Genomic DNA, 24,870 nt, shown 5'->3' with positions numbered 1-24,870 from the left:
CGGGCCTTGGGGAAAATTCGACTACTTGGACGTATTTACGACGTTTGTCGAGCAGATTAATTGAAAATTCTGTACGATCTGCTGGTCCCAAAGTCCTTTAAAAACGCCGAGAATTAGCTCCGATGTAGTCGGCAGGTGGGGCCTAAGTCACTCCCGACATCGCCAAATAATCCAGCCTCCCTTGGCCCCATTTGGTATTTAAATGAAAACAACAATGGGCTTTCGATCCCCATTAAATCCAAAGCTGTTAATCCTCTTCTAGCTTCCATAAACTCGCAACGATTGTAAGTAGCTTTGGGTTTTTACTATTTCTGGCCGTGCGCGGCTAGACCGCACTAAGTCCATAACTAGCGGTTTAATTAAAAGCAAAAAATCCTCTCCGAGAAACTGTGATGGAAAATGCGGTTTTCGAGCAATCGCCGCCACAAAAGGGTCGGATCGATGGTCGCTAGAGAAGCTTGTACACGTCTCCGAGTGTCAAGAGTCTTAATTAGTTCTATGTTCTGTGCCACTACATATCAAGTCACGTTTCAAAATAGAATTCTGCAGCGTCGGGAGACGACACGGAGCAGTAATTTCTTCGACTTCTTCACTTTAATTGCTTTACTTGGATTTGGTGGTGGGTTTTTCGAGTGCAATGCGGTCGGAAAGAGGAGAACCGGCGTGCGAGAACAGTGTTGGCTTAGTGTTCGATTGAAAAGATCCGAGCTGGCCGCAGGGCGTTACAAGAAACGAAGAGGCGGAGGATGTTTTAATCTGCATACAATAATAAACACTTTGCGGGAAGTTACATAAGAGAAACATCGAAATCTGCTTACATACTGAAAATCCTGCCTGGAGAGAAAGCACAAAGTTCGACTTTCTCTGGCAAAAACGAGCTCGCTTTAATTCAATTTTACTCAGTTTATTCACCAGAAAAAAATCGCAGTTTACATTAAAATAAAAAGTAAAGAAAAACCATTCACTAAAATTTTCCTAAATAATTGAAAATCGTAAATACTAGCATTTTACAGGGTTTCTATATATGATTATAGCGTCGAAGTAGGTCATGAATACGTGTCGCCTCTCAGATTTGAATTTTACTAAATGCCCAAAGACCACATGCATCTGTATAACTCGTTGCCTAAATGTTTCACATCGTATTAAAAAATACAACTAATTCATTACAATAAGAAGAAACAAATTTCTTGCGGTTAAACATCACAGTAAATGTTGAAAATGTTTCATGTTGCAACAGGAACTTCTGACTGTTGAGGAAATCTTGTCAAAGATGTTTGCGCTAGAGAGAAAAATGTGGACGAAACGGAGCCTTAAACAGGCAGTTTAGATAAATTTCATCGTTTACCTCAACTTACGAGGATTGTACGAATTCCTCGGTGCTTTTAATAACTCTGAAGAATGAGTCGCCCCTGGCTGTTTTAGTTTGATGTAATAAATTCGTATCTCATTTCGTGGTATATGCAAAGAATTGTTTTTTTTTTGAGCGGAGTGAGCGCACTAATTTTTTCGGCGGTGCGTTCCGGGAGATGTGCCTTCCCTCTGTCCCTCGGAACTTTAAATAATAACGTATTCATTTGGTGTCTGCTTGCTTCCGTCTCCATCCTATTAAGCCCCGAATTAATAAATCCGGGCCATAGATCTCCCAACCTTGCAATTCCTCGGCGAAAAAATGCAATTTAGAAGCCATGCACCCCGAAGTGTCTTGAGCAATTTAGGAAAAGAATAATGGCCCATCGTTGTCAGAGTGATAAATGCGGAAGGTGTAGGAAATTACGGGATTAAGTCAGGGCTTAAGTGGCTCTTATTAAATGAATTGGGGATTTGGTATAATTTTAATGGGAGCGTTTCGGCCCCCGGGATATGTGGGCCACCCGATTTGGGATCTTGTTAAGACGCCATGAATAATTTCGGGGTAGTTGGCGCATAAATAGATCAACTTTAATTTGTAATTTGGGGCTGGAAGGCGATCTCGTTCCGGCTCTGGAGGGCATGATGGATGGCGGGGTGATTCCGGGTAGGCTCATATTTAAAATTTTTCATCTTTTATCCCGTAATGACCGGGATTACCCATACAAACACTTCATCGGGGTGCGAACGCGCCTCCCCATTGTAATATTTTACCATCTCGAGACGGGGATTTTTAGCACGTCTCCTGTCCGGACCGAATTTATTCGATGGAAAAATTGGAACTAGGGCTGAAAGCAAACACGTGGCCGCTTTCAGGGCGGGAGGGCTTAAATAATAAATACACGGTTTATTAACGGGCGAGAGGGAGAAATGATATGTTGCATGCGGAGGAAAAAACAAATTGGGGTCAAAGGGGTTGAGGGTATCTGGAGCAAGGTAGGAAGATATTTTTCCGGATTTTCGACGCTTAAGGAACCTCAAGAGCGCTTAGATTTTGATAAAAGTTAGTTTAATAAACAGGTCGGAAGAAAATTTCGTCGGGAAGAAGAAACAACGTAAAAGTGTAATAGGTCCGTGCATCCCCTTGCCTACATTCCGGCGCACGTTCGCCAATCCGCTCCCCGCATTTCCTCACTTCATATTTATGTAAGAGCTTGTTCCCTGATCACCTGGAAGCTCCCATTCCCTCGCCCTTCCAAATAAATTCTCCGTTTTATTCCGTCTGTCTAAACGAGCTTTTCCAATTTTTTCTCCCGGCTGCATCCCCCGAATCGAATTCCATGCCACGTCTGCACCGATCCAGATCTCCATCATCAAATACGAAGCACTTGCAGTTCGCGTGATTCGTAATTCCAGCACGTAACAAAGTATGTCAGCGATTGCGAAATTTTCTGGACACATTTCTAATATTGATCACGTCGTAATAAAACCGGCTAGAATCCGATTACTCCGAAATTTAACAAGTGATAAATCTCGGCGAGCCGCACTGCCGAGGCCCAATATATTTCCTTTTAATTAAGAGAGGGGTGATGAGGGGCGAACGTGGAACTTCGACCCTACAACTAGCTCGTAGTTGCTGCAGAAGTGCATCGGTGCGTATTTACATGGTCGAAGAGTTGTAGATCTTACCTGCTGTAATTTAATATGGTGTGCGCTTTTGCTGCATAGGCAACCAGTTATACATTTGAATGTCCTATTTACTGCGATTCCGGTGTACGGCTTAGTAATGAGTGAAAGTGTTGTAAGTCGTACGACAGGGTTCAACCTTGCGGACGCACATTGCTTTAAATGTAAATCAGAAAAATTTCTTTCCAGCACAAAACACTTAAGTCTTTAGAAGAATTAAATGTAAATTGAAACAACAGCCTTCCAGCTCGTACCCTCTCAGCAGAATGTAAAACCCTTGGAAAAATTTACTTATGCATATTACTGGAGACCGCCCTAAGTCTCCGGAAACTTGCCACTTAAGCGAGCAATTAAACGCGAGTAATCCTCCAGAACACAGCTAAGAAACTTGAGCGGAGCTCGTTCCCAGAGTGCATAAATTCCTCAGCACGAGCGGCCGACCTCAACAATTACATTTTTTAAGCCATAAAACAAAGCCACAGTTCCAGCTCCTCGTAGCGTGTATGATTTATCCTTGGCAGAGCGATTTTAAGGTGGCCAAATTCGGCTTAATAACCTCCCTCGGTTAATAATAAAAGTGCTATCTTATTACGCCGTAATTTATTAGAGAAATTTTATTATAAATTACGTTGTTAAGGAGATAAGTGAGATTAGGGCCGGCGAGCCGGATCCGGGAGTGCATTTTCTGCTTGTCTTGTCGTTATTCGAACGTAGCGCATGTCACGAATAATAACTGAGTTATTATTTATTTTATATAGCGAGCACTAAACGAGATTTATGCAGATCCGAATAACGAAGTTAGAGCGAGATTGTTGGAAACTTTCCAAAGGGTTTGAAATTAAAACGGGCATTTCCGCATAACAGACGTATTTGTTTTGAAGGGACGCTGTGTGTCGGTGGGGGCGGCGCGGCGACGCGTGCGACTGCTCGAGGGACCGCCGCGGACGGGGGCAGCACGAGCAGAACGGACTTATCAGCCTCACCAACCGCCAGAAAACTACATTTTGGAATACGACCAGGTCGTTTTGATTCTCTGCAACGGTATCGATATTTTCGTCCTTGTGTAGGCATCGCAGCAACAGGTTGGAGCGAGAAAAGGCAAATTTTACACCACTTTACGGTTTTACCGACGTAATGCTAAGTACTGCTTCGGAGAACATCGCGTACATACAAAGAGAGTCGTTGGATGTGCTAATCTGACGCTTGAAGGGCGCCAGCAATCTTGGTTAGCGTTTTACAGGCACGGACAGACGGTACACGGCAGACAGGCAGACAGACGGAAACGGGAGATCTGTTTTCGTATTCGAGGGGACATGAAACATCAAGAAACCGAAAAGTACCCAGTCGTTCAATAGGCTCGATTACAGTACTTGCTTAGCTTACGCTTGCGATGTAACAATGCGACACTCGTATATTCAAAATCGGTGATTACTGCGATCGTCGCATTGACTAGTTTGCAGCTCGTAGGCAACCCATTATACACTCTATGGCGTAATTTACGTCTTTAGCGTAAACTTTGCGTAGCCGCGCCGTATGTAATTAGAGTTGCCTTTTCTTGTGCGATTTATTTCCACCTAACGTATGTTGTTAATTCTGTTTTATAGCTAAATCTCCTTAAAAGCATCCCTCCGTCCGCCGGCGCTTAAAAAGGCGGCAATATTCTAGATAAACCCGCGAAAACCCTGCCTCTGCTTCAGATACATTTTCGCGGCCATTTAAAATTAATTTCGGGGAAAATCACCGCACCACCATTACGCTTACCTACCTGCCAGCAATAATAATCAATATGAGTACGTCGTAAGCGTAACGCTAATGTCAAGGATAATCTTGCTGTTGCGGCATAATCAAGTAAATTCCTCCATTAGTGTTCGCCGTAAGTGACGTGTTGCTTCTGGAGGTTTTTCGTGCAATTTATGAATTTTTATGTTCAACTGAGTCGGATTTATGGCGGGAATCCGGCAAAAAAGCTCGCAGAGGTTTCTTTTGAACTCGAAATGGTCTTATTGCTGTGCGATGATATACGTAAGGTAAAATTCCACCGAGATTGGATGAAATAATTACGGTCATGAATCTTTTTTAGTGCGGTATTAGAGAAAAGGGCTTTTGAGCGGAGTTAGTGGGTTAAAAAAAAATCAGCCGCGTGCGGAATGTCGACGAGATGGTGTTGCGATTTTGGAACCCGAGCCGGCGAAATTTGACACCGCCGAGCCGGCGAAATCCGCGTAACGAACAAAAAGTCTTATTTGTGAGCTCCGGTGCCCTCCATCCAGCGATATATTCTCGGCGGTGACAGGTAAATGCAGACGGAGCGCATCGATCCCTGCAATTCAATCTGGCGATATTTCATTTTTACAGCCCCCGGAATGCCGTGTAGCCTTTAATAAAATCGGCCCTCGAACGTAACGAAGAACACCCACCCGAGCCTAAGTAGGCTCCATTTGAAGTCTTTCCGCTGTTCAAAATTCGTTTACGGTAATGACGGCGACGTTAAATAAAATCGTGCTGGAGTATTGAATGGGCGGCGACGCACAAGAGGACTGGTTTGTTCACTCAATTTCCCGATTTATCACGGTTTTTATTGCCGGAACGGGGGGATAAACTCGTACCCGGATTGGGAGTTGAGTGCGAAGAGGGCCGAGGCGAGGTTAATAGACAGTAGGCTAATTTATTGGGTTGAGTGACTACCTTTCATGTTATAATACAAGTTAGTGCTTGATAAAGAAGACAGATGATATTGGGACATGAGAAGTATTGGAGCCAAGGTGCGTGAGTCTATGAAAACGTTAAAATACTCGTCGTAATTTTAATCGACCCGCGGGCCGACATCTCTGTTATTAATTCACCAGAATCGAGTAGCTTTCTGCCAATTATATCTACCCATTGCAGACCTCCACAAGGTAAAGGATCGCTGACAGGTCAGGCAGATAAGGTCCCAATTAGAAATATTGCAAATTCGGACTGACTGCCTGAAATTACGTCTACTGGATACAAAAATACTTTTCATGACGTACAAAAATCGACTGTCATAACTCATCATAAAGGAAGGCAATAACAAATCTCTCCCTGTTCGAATCTTTTTTTCTTTCCCCAATAAGAAAATTTTTTCATCGCCGATCAAGATCAACGTGATTCAATTAATTCGTAAAATAAAACAAGAAGCATCGCCCGAAGCAGCGCTTTCTTAATCTTTGTAATTCGTAGCACATTTTTCCTTACATCCCTCAGGACATCGCTTTAATAATACATTAAACGTTACAAACGCCTCCATTTCTCGTATTTATCTTTGGCGTAATCGATAAATTTAAATAAGTTATTGAGCCAATCTTGGTATATTTATTAAGTTATTAAGAATTCGAGATAAGCTAGGTATTTATTATCCTCCCAGAGATTACACGTTAATAATTTAGGCATTATTAATTTCGACCTTGTGTGGGAAGTGTGTCTTACGGGGATAAAAATAACAGATTATTATTCAATCACGATGTCCACTTTAGCGGCGAATATATTTTCTGTATGTTCGTATGCGAAATTGTTCTAAAAAAACGCATAATAATTTTTGTAGAATAACACTTGCTTTTACGAATCGGCAGCCAAAATACATATATAGTTTAATATGATTGTTTTATCAAGGAAGGCGGGCAGACGGCAGACAGACAGGCAGACAGACACACTGAATCTCGCCGATAACGTGTGGTGGCGGCGTACTTGGGTGCCAAGCCTTGGGCCGACTAGTATCGCTGATTTAAAAAGACGTCTGGCCGACCTAAACTTATGCGACAACCTTCACGCCACCGGGGGTGGGAGGGCCGGGGTTGCTCTCAAGCTGGAGACACCGATTTCAGGTGGTGAGCGCCCGCGAAAACAAGATAATAAAATATAACGGCAAGAAATATTTTAAATAATAACAAGGGTTTATTCCGTGCAACCAGCTACATAGCTAAGGTAATAAATATTACGGTTAAAGTTAACTTAAATATATACAAAACGGTTTTACAAAAAAAGTTAAATGTCCGGCATGGTCGTTGGGAAGCGCGGTGGCGGTACACGACGCGTGCACGACGGTTTCGACGTTAAATGAGATATACTAATTGTAGCTTGACATTGACTTACTAGTTTGTGTTATCATGTTATCAGTAAAGTGACCTTCGAATTTATAAACACGGACTGTTTATTTGATTACTCGAATTGTGGTACTTTTTTTCTATTTTTAGCAATCCCGTAAAGGGAAATTTGAAAGTACCAAGGCACCACCTACATTTTTTAACTATAATTGGTGCGTAAGACATCGTTCTGCGGCAACTAACAAATATTTATTCCAAAAAAAAAAACTTTATACAGTTCGCTAACATTGTAGTAATATTTCTTAATTTGTTTTAACTTTCTTCTTTCTTCTTAATTTTTTCAGTAATTTTACAATTTTTAAAACAACGATGAAGAATAAAACAACCACCAGCGAAATAAAAACTAGAACGTCTAATCCAGAGGCTTTGTAAAGTGGAAGATCTCTTGCTGGGGTGTTCAAAAAATGAGCACCTCCGTGACGGATAACGTACTCAGCCCAAAACACACCTCTTTCTAACGGGGTCTCCATTCTATCTTTGAATCGATTAGAACTTTTCTTCATATTTTCAGAATAGCTGAAATATAAACTACAAACACACAACTATCATCATCTAGTACATACATTGGATTATTCAAAACTTCTCTTATAGTTCGATAGACGTCCTCAGACGTAGCATTACGAATATTCAATTCAAGTCCCATTTTCTTTGTAACAACATTCTGTGTATTTAAAAACTGATCCATTAAAAAAGGAACACATATCATAGGCACACCATGGAAAATAGCTTCCTGGGTACTTAAAGCCCCACCATGGCCAATAAACAACTTGACGTTCGGGTGTCCTACATTTTGCCAATTCTCAAAAAGAAACTCCAGTTTTATACTTACCCAGAAGATCATTCTGTGGTAACCACTTCCGCACGATCACATTCTTTGGCAAATCTTTGATCTCACTCTCAAATTTCCAAACTATCGTTTCCGGGATTTTGCTGAAGGCACTCAGAAGGACTTGTTGGACGTTTTCGTCTAATTTGTCTGATCGTATGTTGGTTCCGAGCGAAAAAACAATGACACCGTTTTTGGCACCGTCCACGAGGTTTTGCAAATCCTAGAAGCAACATGTGGAAAATTTTCGAGTAGTGGTACCATAGACATACGTCTGGTAGTTTTTTCGCTTTTCTTGTGTGAAGACCACCCACTGGAATAAAATTAGGCGCTAAAGGTTGCGGAAAATCTAGAACTGGGTCGCTGTTTGTCAAAATCAAAGACATGTGGCGTTCCAGCTCGACCATAGAAGGTATATCCTCTCCAAAATATTTTCTTGCGACCTTATGCTCTTGTCTGTACTGATGCACATATCTGAGTCCTACTTCAACATACACAAGCAAAAAGTTTGACACTCTTTCCATGAAAGTCATTTCACCGGTGTAGGGAAGACTGTGCCATGGTAGATAAGATGGGTTTACTTGGTTTCCAAAATTGTACGCTACGTACGATGGAAGAAGGAAAGGTGTTACTGCAATGGTGGGAGGATAATGAAACCTGTGGATTAGAGGGTAGAAGCAACTGCCCATGGTCACATCGATGATTATCAAGTCAAATTTAAAATCCTTGGGATAGTCGAGGAGGTTCTGAAAGCTCTTGGGTTTTAAAAATATTTCGCAGAAGAAATCAGGCATCGATTGCATTTCTATTAAAGTGTGGATGGGATTAGAGCCGAACATCTCGTTGATGTTCATCTCCTCGTTTTCATGCATAAATTCGTATGTACCTGCCGAAACGTCGTAATTATCAAAATAATCAAAATATAACAGTACCTTCAAGTAAAATGTGGTGGAGGTTTTTGGGTCTTGGAGAGTCATCTTTGTCTGACGTAACGACAGTGACGTTATGATTCTTATTTACTAATCCATAAGCAAGGGCACTATTCCAGATGTAGTGGCTCGGCGATGGTAAAGGGGCAACCACGAGGATGTTAGCACTTAGGGCACTTTTAATAAAGAGTGCGAGCAAAGGCAGAATTATCTTCATGTTGACTCAGATGTTGGAGTGGAATGAAACGATTAAGTAACATCATGGCAATTATTATGTTTATAATCCGTGGTGTTAGATAATAAATGTCGTATATCACACTGAGCATGCATTTGGAATAAAACTTATCTCTCATCATTGTAAGCAAAATTTTGAGTTAATTTGGCTTCCGTTTGTGAGTGTCGTACCAGACGTAATAAAAGTAGCTTGACATTGACTTACTAGTTTTGTTATCAGTTAAGTGGCCTTTAGAATTTATGAACACGAACTTTTGCCACTTGAAATGTAGTACCTACTACTAATCTTGTTTTTTTTTTATTTTAATATTTTTTTTAATTCACTGCAAACGGAAATTAGTTTTGGTTATCTTTATTAATTTTTACAAGAATTTATTTTCAGTATTTTAATTTGCTTTCAACTTGACACTACCTTGAAATTTTCGCACAATAAGTGTAATTAGCTTACGAGTTAATAAATATATGACCACACATAGTACCATGAACAAAATATAAACATCCAATCCCAAAACTGTATAGAATGGAAGATCCCGTGCCCGGGTGTTCAAAAAATGGGCACCCTCATGTTCCATAGCATACTCCGCCCAGAAAATCGCCCTCTCTAAAGGGGTTTCCAACTTATGTCTATATCTCCTCGAAACTTTTTTGACGTTTTCAGAATAACTACAACAGATTTTATAGTCATTATCTAAGAAACTTACCACCTACATGGGGTTGTTAAAAACTTCTGTTATTTTTTCCAACAAGTATTCAGTTGTGATTTTCTTATAATCAACATAGATCCCGAGCTTTCTATGTGCGATATTTTGGGCAGTGACATGCTGGTCCAGAAAAAACGGGAGACAAACCATGGGCACCCCATGATATATAGCCTCCTGAGTACCCAAAGACCCGGCATGCCCTATGAAGAGCTTTACATTAGGGTGCCCTAAAACGAAACGAGTGTGTAAATTCGATGGTTTGAATGTTAATAGAACCTAAAATGTCGCTTTGTGGTAGCCATTTCCTTACAACGATATTCTCGGGCAGATTTTCGATTTCACTTTCAAATTTCCATATGACCGTTTCGTTGAGACGACGGAAAGTTTCAACCAGAGATTTTTGTAACTGTTTTTCTAAGCCGTCGGCACGTAAAATCGTTCCCAAAGAAAATAAAATGACCCCATTTTTGGCACCTGCGATGATAGTTTCTAAATCCCGAGGGAGTTTCTTAACTTTCTGTTCGATATGTAGACCTCCAACGGGAATGATATTCGGTACTAACGCTTGTGGGCTGTCTAGTACAGGGTCCGTATTGGCAAACAACAGAGAAATATGGCGCTCTATTTTTTCCAATGGCGGTACATCGTTCCCAAATACATTTTTCCAAGCATCATGTTCTAGTCTGTTCTGGTAAACATTTTTGGCTACAGTTTCGCCATAAGTGACTACGTAGTTCCAAAAGCGTTGTGCCAAACTCATTTCACTTGTATAAGTAAACCCGTACCACGGTACGTATGCAGGTTGTAAATTGTTGCCAAAATTGTACCCTAAGTGTGGTTGTTGAAATAAGGTACTCACTGCTATTGTTGCTGGGTAGTTGAATCTGTGGATCAGAGGGTACAAACAGTTTCCTATCGTGGCGTCAATAATGATCAGATCAAACTTGAAGTCCGTGGGATAATCTAACAACTGTTGCACGCCACGTGATTTTAAAATTGTTGTACAAACCATTTGACACATGTTAATCTGGATAAAAATATTTTGAATCGCAAAATTTTTCGACAGTGTGTAGAAGATTGCGCTTTGATTGACAGCTTTATGGGTATCTAAAATGCAGTCAATTGCTAAAGTTGGTCGAAAATTGTGGAACAACTATGTACCTTCCACATAAATCTGAGAACAGTTAACCGGTTTTAGTTCATCTTTGACGTGTGTTAAATGTGTCACGTTGTGACCTTTATTCGCCAAACCAAAAACCAATGGTCGGTTCCAAATATGGTGACTTCGTGTTGGTACCGTGGAAATGTACAAGATGTTACCGCTGTGTACTTGATTGGGAGTTAAAACGACCGCAATTAAAAACATCCACATGATTTCGTATTTGGTTTGATACGCGAACACAAAGGATATTAAGACAAAACCAAGTGAACAAATATAGGAGGAAAAAAAATTGTAGGAATAAACTGACAAAAATATAGCTAACTTTTATCTCCACTGTGTTCCAATTTAACAAACCTAATATTTCATTTTTATAATGCGTTTGTTATCTTTGTTAAGTTTTGGTGAACTATAATGATAACGTGGCGACAATAAAGTCGTAGGTACTAGATACATATTCAAAATATAGCTGACTCCGTTTTGTTGTTGAAACATTAAATATTTATTTTTGATGTATTCAATCAAGGTATGTGTCAGTATTTGATAACATTTTTACAAATAGTATAGTTTTAACTTGTTTTTAACTTTACACTATTTTGAAATTTTCGTACGACAAAAGTAATCATTTTACAAGTTGCCAAATATACAATCACACATGCTAGAATAAACAAGGCAAAAATATCCAATCCCAAAACTGTATAAAATGGAAGATCGCGTGCCCGGGTGCTCAAAAACTGTGCACCATCATGTTCCATAGCATATTCCGCCCAGAAAATCGCCCTCTCTAAGGGAGTGTTCAATCTGCTTCTATATCTCCTCGAAACTTTTTTCACGTTTTCAGAATAACTACAACAGAACTTTTAGTCGTTATCTAGGAAGCTTTATACCTACATCGGGTTGTTTAAAACTTCTCGTATATTTTCCAACATGTAGTCAGTCGTGATTTTCTTATAATCTATCGAGATCCCGAGCTTTCTATGTGCTACATTTTGCGCGTTGACATGCTGGTCCATAGCAAACGGGAGACATACCAAGGGCACTCCATGGTATATAGCCTCTTGAGTACTCAAAGATCCAGCATGCCCAATGAAAAGCTTCACGTTAGGATGACCCAAAATATCGCTTTGGGGTAGCCACTTTCTTAGAACCACATTCTCGGGCAGATCTTCCATTTCGCTTTCAAATTTCCAGATGATGGTTTCATTTAGGTAACTGAAAGCTTCAAGCAAAGATTTTTGTAACTGTTTGTCTAAACTGTCGGCGCGTACAATTGACCCCAAAGAAAATACAACGATGCCATTTTTAGCACCACCCACGATGGTTTCTAAATCTTGAGGTAGTTCTTTAGCTTTCTTTTCTAGATGAAGACCTCCAACGGGAATAATGTTCGGGACCAACCCTTGCGGGTTGTCTAGTACAGGGTCCGTATTGGCTAACAATAAAGAAATATGGCGTTCTAGTTTTTCCACCGATGGTATGTCGTGTCCAAATACTTTTTTCGCAGATTCGTTGTCTAGTTTGTTGTGGTAAAGATTTTTTACCGCAGTTTCCATATACGTAACTAGGTAGTTCCACCAACGTTGCGTCAGACTCATGTCGGTGGTATAAGGGAGACCGTACCATGGTACGTAAGCAGGTTGCAAATTATAGCCAAAATTGTACGCTATGGTTGTTTGCAGAAGTAAAGTAGTTACTGCTATAGTTGCAGGGTAGTTGAATCTGTGAATGAGAGGATAGAAGCAGCTGCCCATTGTAGCATCAATAATAATAAGGTCAAATTTGAACTCCCTAGGATAATGTAACAATTGTTGCAAACCTCGTGATTTTAAAGCTACTGTACAAATTGTGTCACACATATTTACAAATCCAAAAATATTTTCAAGTATGCCACTTCTTGACAATTTGATCCAGTCTAGGGTGTGTTGGGCTACTTTGTAGGCATCTAAAATACAAAAAATCGTTCAAGTAGGCAGAAAATTATCGAACATTACCCTCTACGTAAATTTGGGTATAGTTGACAGGTTTCACCTCATCTCTGTCGTGCGTTAAATGTGTCACATTGTGGCCTTTATTCGCCAGACCAAATGCCAACACTCGATTCCAGATATGGTGGCTTCGTGTTGGTGCCACGGAAACGTATAAAATGTTACCACTTTTTACGTGATGTGCACTTACAACGACCACAATCAGAAATATCAGCATGTTTGTGTTCTTGCCGACACTGAAGACGAAAACGAAGTCGTCGTGGTTAAATAAGGTTAAAATAAAATTAAAATGCAGAAGTAATTAGTGATGAAAAATATATAATTAGTTTAGTTTCGTTTTTAAATGTTATATATATAAATCACTTCTAGTGTCTTCAACAAAAGTTAAAGTCTCGGCATATATTTTCGTGGACTTGTTTGTGGGTGTCAAAGTTTTATGTTCGCGTGTTTTTCAGAATTAGGGCTTACTATCAAATTTGTGTTTTAATAAATTAAGATTGTTTTTGTTTTCCAGTTTCTTGTTGTTTTGTCTTCATTCTATCTATATTCAATCATAGTGGATGTTGTGATTTTTATTTTCTGATCCATATGCAGTAGTAGTGGAGGTGGAGTTGATATTACCAGAATAAGAGCATCTGGGGTACTTTTAATAATGAAATTAACTGAGACAATTAAGTAGTTAAGTAATGTTCTAGACGTGATGTGTTAAAAAACCTTGACATTGACTTACTTTGTATTATCATTTATGTGACCTTAGAGTTTATCAATCCTTTGTCTTATTTATCAGTCCGTTTGTTTTTGTGTCCGAAAATTTAGTAACGAATAATTTTTTAATTTATCGTATCGGTAATTTATTTTGACTTACTTTTGGGCATTAGATTACATAGTTTATACAGTATTTATCCACATCAGGTTCAATTTAACTAATTTAAAAACTACAATGGAAATACTAGCAATGATTACAATTAACAGTCCACACACGTCTAACCCTAACAAAGAATAGAACGAAGAGTCCCTAAACGAAGTACTGAAGTTGGCACCACCATGACGCATCACATATTCGGCCCAAAACACAGCTTTGTCCAGTGGTGTGATCGCCTGATCTCTAAATTGTCTCGACAACTTGCGTACATTGTTCACGTATCTACAAACAGTTTAAAAAATGGTACTAACTTAAAAATCTACCTACGTTGGATCGTCAAGAATCTCGCGCAACTTTTTCAAAACATAATCTGTTGTTATGAGTCTAAACTCGAGCAAAATTCCCAACTTTTTGGCAACCAGATTGTGGGCGTTGAAGTGCTGGTCCAACATGAAAGGAACACAGATTATTGGTACTCCATGGTATATAGCTTCCTGGATACTCAAACCACCACCATGTCCAAACAGCAGTTTGACATTCGGGTGTCCTACGTAACCGAGTTGTATAAAATGCATCATCAATTCAAAGAAACAAACCCAATATATCGTTTTGCGGCAACCATTCTCTGACAATTACGTTCTTGGGTAAACCGTCTATAGTACTCTCAAATTTCCAGATTACAGTTTCTTTAATTTTACTAAATGCGTCTAGAACAGCCTTCCTAGCTTTGTGGTCGATTTGGTCTGACCGTATATTGGTACCTAACGAAAAAAGGATCACTCCGTTTGTAGCGCCATCGAGGATGGTTAGCAAGTCCTGTGGTACTTGGCTTGGTTTTCGCGTGTGGAGACCACCAACAGCGATGACGTTGGGTGCTAGAGGTTGAGGACCGTTTAAAATAGGGTTGGTATTGGTAAGCAGCAGCGAGAAATGGCGTTCAAGGACCTCCATAGGTGGTACTTCACCAAAAATTTGTTTCGTTTTTTCGTGCTCGTCTTTGTACAGTTTGACATTTCTTAGGATTATCTCAGTGTACATGTGTGCGCTGTTCCAAACTCTTTGCATGAAAGTCATTTCGTGGGAGTACGGAAGGTTGTACCATGGAGTGTAGGAGGGGTTCAAGAGGTTCCCAAAATTGTATGCCACGTATGGAGGTAGGAGAAATGGGGTGACCGCAACTGCTGGAGGGTAGTCAAACCTGTGTAATAAAGGGTAGAGGCACGAACCCATCGATACATCGAATATGATTAGGCTAAATTTAAAATTAGAGGGATAGTTGAGGATGAATTGGAGACCCTTTGACTCTAGGTACGCTTCACAAGATACCATGCACATTTTGACGAATTCGGTTATGGCTTGAGTTGCAGTGTAATCGAGCATGTCCTTGAGGTTTATGTTTTTGTTGAATTGGTCGTAGAGGCCTTGAATTTTCTAAGTGGAAGGGATTAATGTGGTGCGGGTAAGTACTCACCGTCCATTAATATGTGGGAATAATTCCCCGATTCGTTGTTGTCATTGTCTGGACTAAAGAAAGTCACGTTGTGACCTCTTTTGGCCAGTTCAAACCCAAAAATTCGGTTCCAAATGTGATGGCTTGGAGATGGTACCGGAGAAATGTAGAGGATGTTAGTACTAAATACATTTGTAGTACACAGTATTAAAAGCCAAACGCTGTACATGATGCACCGACGACGTTGTTCAAATAGTGACACTTTGGTGCAGTTAATAGATAACGAAAATAATTAATGGAAATGTTTGTTGTGCACTGTAGATATTTCAGGAAGTAGTAATAAAATCGGACGGTTTAAAGTTTACATTAAAACAAGGTTTTCGATTAATAAATGTAAGAGGAAAATTTGTTCTAGTTCGTTTTTAATTTCAATATTCCAAGTTTGCTGAACAGCAGATTAACCACTTTATAAAATAATAAACCCACAACTATACACATAAGAATGAATAAAGTAACAATATCCAAATTGAACGCTTCGTAAGGTGGGAGATTACGGGTTTGCGTATTTAAAATCTGACATCCGTTATTACGTATAGCATATTCCGCCCAGAAAATTGCTGTTTCTAATGGAAATTCTTTTCGATCTCTATACATTCTAGAAAGAGTTTTTATATTTTCACTGTAACTGAAATAACGATTAAATCCGAATTTGTATTCAAGCAGCTTTCTACTCACACCGGATTGTCTAATACTTGTCTAACTCGACTTAGAAAATTCTCAGTGGTAATTTTCTTGTAATCCAGAGAAAGTCCCAATTTTTCACGAACGATCTTTTTCGCGTTGACGTGTTGGTCGAGGAAGAAGGGGATACAAACCATCGGTACTCCATGGTAGATGGCCTCCTGAGTACCCAGACCTCCAGCATGTCCTATGAAAAGCTTCACATTGGGATGACCTAAAAAATCTTGTTTACTTGTGTTGGTTTTGCAGTTTGACGAACCTAAAATGTCGCTTTGACGTAACCATTTCCTAACGACAACGTTTCTTGGGAGATTATCGATGTCGCTTTCGTATTTCCAGATTATTGTTTCTGATAAGTTTGCAAAAGCGTTCACTAAAGATCTTTGTGTTTGGTTGGTTAAAAAGTCGGATTGCATGTTTGTACCCAAGGAGAAGAGGATAATGCCGTTTTTAGCACCATTTAATATTGATTCGAGATCCTAAAGAGACTTGTTAATTGTTATTATAAAATCAAAAAAATTATACATACTTCTGGTATTTCTTTAGTTTTTGGAATGTGGAGACCTCCGACTGAAATTATATTAGGAGCCAAAGCTCGAGGATAATTTAACAGGAGATCGTGGTTGGACAACAGTAAAGAAATGTGAGCCTCTAGTTTCTTCGGAGGTGGTGTATCCTCACCAAAGGTTTCCATGAGTTTTTCTTCTAACTGATTTTTGATGTGGGGTCTAAATGCAGTTTCACCATAAGTGAAAATATGGTTCCAGAAACGTTCCATCAAAGTCATGTCATCGGTGTATGGAAGGGCGTACCATGGAGTGTACGAAGGTTGTAAAGGGCTTCCGAAGGGATAGATTAAAAATGATGGTAGGGGCCAAGGACTTGTCCCAATTGTCGGAGGGTAGTTGAATCTGTGTATCAAGGGGTAGAAACAGCAATCCAGAGTAACATCAAAGATTATTAAATCGAATGAAAAATTTGGAGGATAATTTAACAGTTGTTGGAGTCCTTGAGATTCAAGAGCTGCTTCACATACGACAATGCTTATTTCGATGGTACCGGCAATAGTCTGAGTGGGTGTATACGATGCTAATACCCACGGGTCGAATTTTGAGTACATCACATCGTAAGCACCTTCAAAGTGAACTTTAATTTATTTCTTTTTTTGTTAAAGTACTTACCTTCGATGTAAATGTGGGAATAGTTTGCAAATTGCTCTTTGTTTTTTTCTAAATCCACTAATGTGACGTTGTGGCCTTTCTTACCCAAACCAGTGGCAAAAACTCGATTCCAGATTTGATGGCTTGGTGAGGGTAACAAAGATACGTACAAGATATTAGCACACAGTACACATTTGGTACTTAGAGCTAACCAAATCAGAAATTGTAACATTGTTTGCAGTTTTTTAAATTTAAATTTCAAAATTCCGTTACAACTTACAACAACAAAGAAAAGTAACGGTATGACAAAGACTGAATTACGTTCACCACAAACGTAAGTAATTAACAAAATTTAAACTATATCGTGAATTTAAATAACGGTAATATATACAAAATATAAACATGTAAATCATGTCTAAAAACACATGCTACGTTTGGTAGGTACGGCGATAATTTTAGTGAATAATAAATAAGTAACGCCTACTCTGACGCATTTTTAAACAAATTGCTAAGTTACACCCAATAGTTGTTTTAACTTTCAGAAAAACATATAACCTGTGATTCAAGTAAAATTATCCACTTTGTTGGGACTACATTGTTTGTAGTTTCTAATTTTCGAAAATTTTAAAATAAAACTCAACGAAAAAATTATTAATGTCTTAGGATGATCTTGATATGTGAATAGTGAGTACCAAGCTTACTACAGCAATATGTGTAATTTTACAAGTTTAAATTTGCTTACAATGATCTTCACTATCTTGTAAAGTAGTAAACAGGAGACCATACAGAAAACAATAAACAACGCAACAAGATCCAAGCTCAAAGTTTGGAAATACGAAAGATCACGATCTGGGATATCCAAAATATGGGTTCCATTATGACGCATAGCATATTCCGCCCAAAAAATTGCTCGTTCTAAAGGATGTTCTTGTCGATCTTTGTATAGTCTAGACAGTTTTTTCATGTTTTCTCTATAACTGAAATCACAATTTAATCTAAATTTACACTCCAGCATTCGCTTACTCACACCGAATTGTTTAAGACTTCTCTTATTCGGGTTAAAAAAAGTTCGGTGGTAATTTCTTTATAATAGAGAGAAAGCCCCAATTTCTCGCGAACGATCGTTCCCGAGTGAACGATTTGATCTAGGAAGAAGGGGATACAAATCATTGGTACTCCATGGTAGATGGCTTCTTGAGTGCTCAAAGCTCCACCGTGTCCTATGAATAACTTCACGTTGGGATGACCTAAAAGACGATGTTTTATTTTTGGAGGTTTTGGAGTTTGACAAACCTAAAATATCGTTCTGTGGTAACCACTTTCTAACGATAACATTTTTCGGGAGATTGTCCATCTCGCTTTCGAATTTCCATATCACGATTTCTGATAGGTTACTGAAAGCATCCAGTAGGGATCTTTGCAATTTTTTCTTTAAAAAATCGGAGCGCATGTTGGTGCCTAAGGAGAAAACAATAACGCCGTTTTTCGCGTCATCTAGAACCGATGCCAACTCCTAAGGGAGCTTACTAAAGATCATACAATTACGCAATTTGTACATACTCTCGGTAATTCCTTGGGACTTGCGATATGGAGACCTCCAGCGGGAATTAAATTGGGCGCCAAAGCTTGAGGATAATGTAGTAGGAGATCATGGTTAGATAACAGTAAGGAAATGTGACGCTCTAACTTCTTCAAAGGTGGAATATCGTCACCGAAAGTTTTTATCAGTTTTTCTTCTAATTTATTAATAAAGCGAGATTTTAATAGTATTTCGCTATACGTGAAAATGTGGTTCCAAAAGCGTTCTATTAAGGTCATGTCTTCGCCGTATGGAAAATTGTACCACGGTATATAGGTCGATTGTAATGGATTCCCAAAATCCCATGTTAGAAATGTTGGTAGAGGCCAAGGCGTGGTGCCAATTGCCGGAGGATAGTTGAATCTGTGGATTAACGGACAGAAGCAACACTGCAAAGCAACATCCAAAATGATTAAATCGAACTTGAAATTTCGAGGATAATTTAACAGTCGTTGGAGGCCTTGAGAACGAAGAGCCTCTGCACATGTATCAAACCCCATATTAAGTATCCAGACAACACTTTCAGTCGGTGTGTACTCTGCAAAATCAGGCACTTTGTATTTAGTTCCCATCAAATTGTAGGGACCTTCAAAGTAGGTAAATGTATTTGTTTGATGACTTTGTGTTGAAGTTGTATTACCTTCTACGTTAAAGTGAGAATAGTTGGCATGTTGCTCGTTATCGTTTTGTAAGTCCAGTAATGTGACGTTGTGGCCTCTCTTGACTAAACCAAAAGCAAAAACTCTATTCCAATTTTGATGACTTGGTGAGACTACGGTAGATGTGATTAAGATATTAGCACATATTACATATTCTGTAGTTAGAGCGAACAAAACTAGAAATTTTAACATTGATTCGAATTGTTTGAAAGAAATTAAAGTATAATCACCACTTACACAAGGAATTATATTTATGTAGAAAGTTTTAGAAAAAAAAGGAACAACAACGTACAAAAAATATAAATGACAAATCAGAGAAATGTTGAAATTTAGTGTGACGATAACTGTCACGATAAAATGTATTAGTAATGCTGATTTTATCGCGGTTGTAAATATTGTAAATGTGTTTAACCAATATATTTTTTTTTTCAAACTGTCTACTAAAATTTGATACATTTTGTTGAAACTAGCTCATAGTCGTTGAAATGGTCTTGAAAATTTCGTAAATATACTAGAATTGGGAAGGTTTGTCGAATGTAACGATGAAGAAATGCCATCAAACAGACAAAAACTAATGGATAAGTGATTATAATTCAAGATAAGGTAAATAATAAGATTAATGTATTTATAAATATTATAATGAATAACGTAATGAGTATAAAGTATTGTAGCAGTCACATTTTTTAAATAATCGCCTTCACTTAAAATCGACCAGTGACATTAGGATTTTGCCTTAATAACCAATCAGAATTTGATTTAAGTGAAAATTGCACCTCGTCAAAGGTAACGGGCGATTTCCGGAAATTGGACTAAAATGAGTTTCTTTGTTCACGGGATTTTCTAGCCGAATAATCCTGCTCGGTTTTTTTTTCCGAAAATTTGCCCTCAATGTCAAAAAGCACTCGTCAACTTGACATTTCGCCGCAAATTTTCGGAAAAATACCTTGCACTCGGGATGTTACGTTCGATAAAATCTCCTTTAAATCCTATCTTTAATATTTAGAAAAAAATATGTTTCCTTTTATTTTTGTTATATTTTCTTTCTTTTCCAATAAGTATCATTATCATAATTAACCACTGATGATTAGAAAGTCCATAAAAGGAAAAAACAACCATAAGTTATACATGGAATATGTATGACAAATAATGCAAAAAATCACAATGATATGTATATAATGTAAACATATAAATTACATCAAATAATTATAAATTAGCAACGATAGCATAACAAATAAGTAAAAATAAGTTCAGTTCGTTGATTTATGACACATGTGGTCGTTTTATTATCTAATAAATATTATACAACTAATAATACAGGGTTTTACAATGTTATTTTGGTGTGTCCAACTTATTAATGTGCAATAACAATATGTCCTGCCTTAAAGATCTCAGAACACTTATTACATCTCTTCAGCATGAGTTGTCATCTTCAATTAACCAACTTAAAACTGAGTTTCAGTCTCAACTTGATGACATTAACGTCAAACTCACCCAGTCATCACAACAACGTCAGTCCACACCTGTACTGGAAGAAGTTGTCCAAGAAGTATTGGAACGCCAGAAACGTGCCAAAAATATTGTTATATTTAATTTACCTGAGCAGTCCAATAATTCTTCTCATGAGATAAGAAAGGAAAATGATAATCTTCTAGTTAAAAATGTTTTGAACATCACCAACCCCAATGTCGATTTCGAAAATTTCAGTGTACGCAGAATGGGTAGATTTAATGAATCTCGCAATCGACCCATTAAGGTGTTTTTTAAGAACGAATCTGACGTTTTCAGTGTAGTCCGGAGTTCTAAAAATCTCAAAAACGATCTGCGGTTCAAAAACGTCAATATTTCTTTTGATAGGACACCTAAGCAATTAGAATTATATAATCAACTTAAGACAGAGATGAACGGCCGTATTGCTAGAGGCGAATCTAATCTAAAAATTCGATATTACAATGGCACTCCTAAAATTATACGTTTAAACTGAAAGCGCCACCCAGTTACACTACTCCTCTCAATTGTTTTTACCAAAATGTCCGAGGTTTGCGCTCAAAAGTTAACTATTTTTATAACAATATATATATGTGCAATTATAATTTTATAGCTTTAAGTGAAACCTGGTTAAGCGACGAAATTCAGAATAGTGAACTTTTTCCTGATAACTTTGTTGTCTTTAGAAAAGACAGGAATCAACAGTTGACGCATGTTTCAAGGGGCGGCGGAGTTCTTTTCGCTGCGGAAAGTAAATATATGTGTTCTCAATTGGACCTCTCCCCCATTACTAATACTCTACCATTTATCGATATTGTTGGCGTGAAGATCTCTTTTGATACTAGTACTTGTTTATTTGTTTTTGTTCTTTACATAACCCCATCTGTGTCCGTTAATGATTACCAATTATTTCTTGACATACTTAGTAATATTGAGGAAACTCACAACGACAGAGTTATAGTATTGGGTGATTTTAATGCGCCAAATTTTTGCCAAAAGTCCAACGATAGTATAAGTACACACTTAAATAATTTTAGTCACTTTTATAACTTTACCCAATTTAATAACGTGCCAAACAAATTCAATTGTACCTTAGATTTAGTTTTCGCTAATGTTAATTGTAATGTGACCCGATCGGAGCACGCTCTTGTCATTGAAGATGACTACCATCCAAGTTTAGATTTAAGCTTTGAGGTAATAAAAAAGCCATTTGTTAATTTCAGCACGAACACCGATTCAGAACAATTTAACTTTATGAAAGCTAATTTTTTGTTATTGTATCAAGACCTTTTATCTGCAGATTGGTCTTTCTTGTATGACATTAAGGATGTAAACGCTGCTTGTTCTTCTTTCTATAACGCTTTGAACAAAGTTTTTACCAAGTCTGTTCCCAAATATAGAATTAATTCCAACAATTGTCGCAAATACCCTCCATGGTTTGATCGTGAGATAATTGACTCGCTAAAGTTGAAATATTCTTTTCATAAAAAATATAAACGTTTCAAAACTGAACATTATTTGATCAAATTCAGATACTACAGATCACTCTGTAAGACACTCATCACATCTGCATACCAACATTATTTGAGTAATATTCAACATTCGCTCTCAACCGATCCGAAGAAGCTCTGGGAATATATTCGTAAGAAAAAGGGTCACACAAGAATTCCAGGGGTAATGTACTACAACGATAGTGAGCTGTCCAGTCCTTCCGCTATTATAAACGCGTTCAATGATTTCTTCAATTCCGTATATATTGCTTCCGATTTTAGCCAGCAGTGCGCTGTAACAAAATGTTTCTCTAGTACTCCCATATCTGTTACATCTATCTCAGAGGATGAAATTCTAGAAGCCTTAAAGCGATCTAAGAATTCACTTACAGCCGGCATAGACGGAATTCCAAGTTTTATTTTAAAGGACTGCGCTTGTGTTTTGGTCAAACCGTTACATGTCCTGTTCAATCTAATTATAAGAAATTCACAGTTTCCTGAAATATGGAAAAAAGCCAGTGTCACCCCTGTTTTTAAGAAGGGCGATCCAACATTAATTCCTAATTACAGAGCAATAGTTTTACTTTGCAATTTTTCTAAAATATTCGAGTCAGTAATTTATAAACACATTTATTTTCAAATAAAAAGTTTACTAGCAACTGAACAACACGGTTTTGTCGATAAACGATCTACTGTTACAAATCTCGCCTGTTTTAGCCAATTTGTATCCGAAGTCATTGATAAACAAGGTCAAGTAGACGTTGTCTATACAGACTTTCAAAAAGCTTTTGATCAAATTGACTATTACATTCTTCTTAACAAATTACAGTCGTACGGCTTCACTCAGTCCTTATTATTACTGCTCGAATCTTATTTACTCAACAGAGTACAATTTGTCAGATACTGTAACTTTTACTCCTCAAGCTTTTCTCCAACCTCTGGGGTACCTCAAGGGTCAAACTTAGGCCCACTTTTATTTCTCATATTCATCAATGATATAGTTGATGATATCTCTTGTGGTAAATTGTTATTCGCCGATGATATGAAACTTTACCTTGAAATACGTGCTCCTGGTGACGCTCTCATTTTGCAAAAAAATCTTGACATCATCTCAAACTGGTGTGCACAAAATCGCTTAACCCTTAACGTATCCAAATGCAATGTAATGACTTTCTCGAGAAAATCTAAATTATTACTACATGATTATTCGTTAAATGGAGAGGTTATAAATCGTGTTGATTCAATCAAGGACCTCGGTGTTCTATTTGATCAAAAATTCTATTTCACTGATCACATTTCTGATACTTTGGGCATGGCTTACAAAACTTATGGTTTCATTTATAGGAATTGCAAAGATTTCACCGATGCATCTGTTCTGCTACTCCTTTATGCATCATTGATTAGATCCAGGCTGGAATACTGTGCATTGATATGGTACCCTATATACAATATTCATAAAGATCACATTGAATCGTTGCAAAGGAAATTCCTTAAATTCATTTCTTATGTTGTTGATGGTGTTTATCCCCCTATTGGTCTTGATCATTCGCTTCTTTTGGCAAGATTTAACTTAACAACCTTAAATACCAGACGTGCTATAAGTGTTATTCGCTTCCTTTACAATCTTGTCAACTACCGAATAGACTGCATTTATCTTTTAAATAAACTTAGTTTTTTAGTGCCTCGCATGTGCGCAAGGAACTCACGTACTTTTTATTCTGCACCTAAAAGAACTAATGTTTTAGTTAAGTCACCGATAGCGCTGATGATGGATTTATTTAATAGCTTAAACAGTGTATGTGACATTCATTTTGACTCCATTTATAGAATTTCGGAAATTGTTATTACGGTTTTTGAGAAATAACTTTTTCTTTTTTACCTTCCCTTGTTTCTTTTTCACTTTAATATATTTTTTTCTGGTTAAATACGTTTAATTTTAAGTTTATGCCTACATTCTTTGTTAGAACTAAGTATTTTATTGTTTCCAGTAATTGGGTGTAATTTGCCTGTTGGAAATAAATGATTATTATTATTATTATTATTATTATTATTAACTTAAGCAACTGTCGCTGTTTGATGTCGATGTTCTCTGTTACCGGACATCCATTAAAGCAGTCTTGTGACCAAATGAACATGTTTGTCTCCAGACTACCTAAATTCAAAGTTCTTAGGGATGGTGTAAACAATTTATTGTTGTATGTATGTACAAGTCAAATGTAGGGATTGATGAACGCCAGGATCCAGATAAGTGAGTGACCCGGGGCAGTCGTTCTCGTCACGGGTCGAGTCCAATTGCGGTTCTCTGCGCGATTCGCTCGTCAAGAAAGTGTGTCAATCGGCGTAATCGCGGCAGTGAGCGTAAGTGCAATTCGTGTGGGTGCTGGAGTTGCGAGCGAGGATTACGTAATTGACGCGTTTTAGTGTGGTCCGTTGGGGTTAACTGTCAAGCTGCTTTT

The 24,870-nt window shown here is 38.1% G+C and overlaps 6 protein-coding genes across 14 annotated transcripts in view; 2 read left to right on the top strand and 4 right to left on the bottom strand.

The window, feature by feature from the left end:
• Positions 1–24,870, top strand: part of LOC135131536 (tyrosine-protein phosphatase Lar) — a 305,692-nt gene that overhangs the window by 117,415 nt on the left and 163,407 nt on the right. The window lies entirely within an intron of this gene.
• On the bottom strand, positions 6,924–9,184 carry LOC135131339 (UDP-glucosyltransferase 2-like). Its single transcript, XM_064059017.1, has 5 exons — positions 8,913–9,184; positions 8,253–8,866; positions 7,984–8,203; positions 7,718–7,937; positions 6,924–7,670 (listed from the first exon to the last, which is right to left on the bottom strand). Exons 1-5 carry the CDS (start codon positions 9,124–9,126, stop codon positions 7,397–7,399), a joined length of 1,542 nt encoding a protein of 513 aa, XP_063915087.1. The 5' UTR covers positions 9,127–9,184; the 3' UTR covers positions 6,924–7,396.
• Positions 9,541–15,536, bottom strand: LOC135131305 (uncharacterized). Its single transcript, XM_064058973.1, has 12 exons — positions 15,322–15,536; positions 14,447–15,271; positions 14,178–14,397; positions 13,896–14,132; positions 12,995–13,224; positions 11,895–12,945; positions 11,659–11,849; positions 11,006–11,173; positions 10,121–10,951; positions 9,852–10,071; positions 9,623–9,806; positions 9,541–9,555 (listed from the first exon to the last, which is right to left on the bottom strand). The coding sequence occupies exons 1-12, from the start codon at positions 15,527–15,529 to the stop codon at positions 9,541–9,543; spliced, it is 4,380 nt and encodes a 1,459-aa protein (XP_063915043.1). The 5' UTR covers positions 15,530–15,536.
• On the bottom strand, positions 15,712–17,497 carry LOC135131304 (UDP-glycosyltransferase UGT5-like). The gene is made up of 5 exons (XM_064058972.1): positions 17,223–17,497; positions 16,571–17,175; positions 16,301–16,520; positions 16,036–16,255; positions 15,712–15,985 (listed from the first exon to the last, which is right to left on the bottom strand). Exons 1-5 carry the CDS (start codon positions 17,431–17,433, stop codon positions 15,712–15,714), a joined length of 1,530 nt encoding a protein of 509 aa, XP_063915042.1. The 5' UTR covers positions 17,434–17,497.
• LOC135131303 (UDP-glycosyltransferase UGT5-like) lies at positions 17,902–19,631 on the bottom strand. The gene is made up of 5 exons (XM_064058970.1): positions 19,421–19,631; positions 18,762–19,366; positions 18,495–18,714; positions 18,229–18,448; positions 17,902–18,178 (listed from the first exon to the last, which is right to left on the bottom strand). The coding sequence occupies exons 1-5, from the start codon at positions 19,629–19,631 to the stop codon at positions 17,902–17,904; spliced, it is 1,533 nt and encodes a 510-aa protein (XP_063915040.1).
• On the top strand, positions 21,466–23,379 carry LOC135131302 (uncharacterized). The gene is made up of 6 exons (XM_064058969.1): positions 21,466–21,488; positions 21,611–21,939; positions 22,021–22,390; positions 22,457–23,027; positions 23,071–23,168; positions 23,244–23,379. Exons 1-6 carry the CDS (start codon positions 21,466–21,468, stop codon positions 23,377–23,379), a joined length of 1,527 nt encoding a protein of 508 aa, XP_063915039.1.

The sequence above is a fragment of the Zophobas morio genome, unplaced genomic scaffold (genome assembly GCF_036711695.1).
Source record: "Zophobas morio isolate AGI-343-1 ecotype UQ-CSIRO unplaced genomic scaffold, CSIRO_AGI_Zmor_V1 ptg000020l, whole genome shotgun sequence".
NCBI lineage: Eukaryota > Metazoa > Arthropoda > Insecta > Coleoptera > Tenebrionidae > Zophobas > Zophobas morio.
The sequence above is the reverse complement of the archived record's forward strand: the minus strand, read 5'-3'. Positions and strand labels throughout refer to the sequence as shown.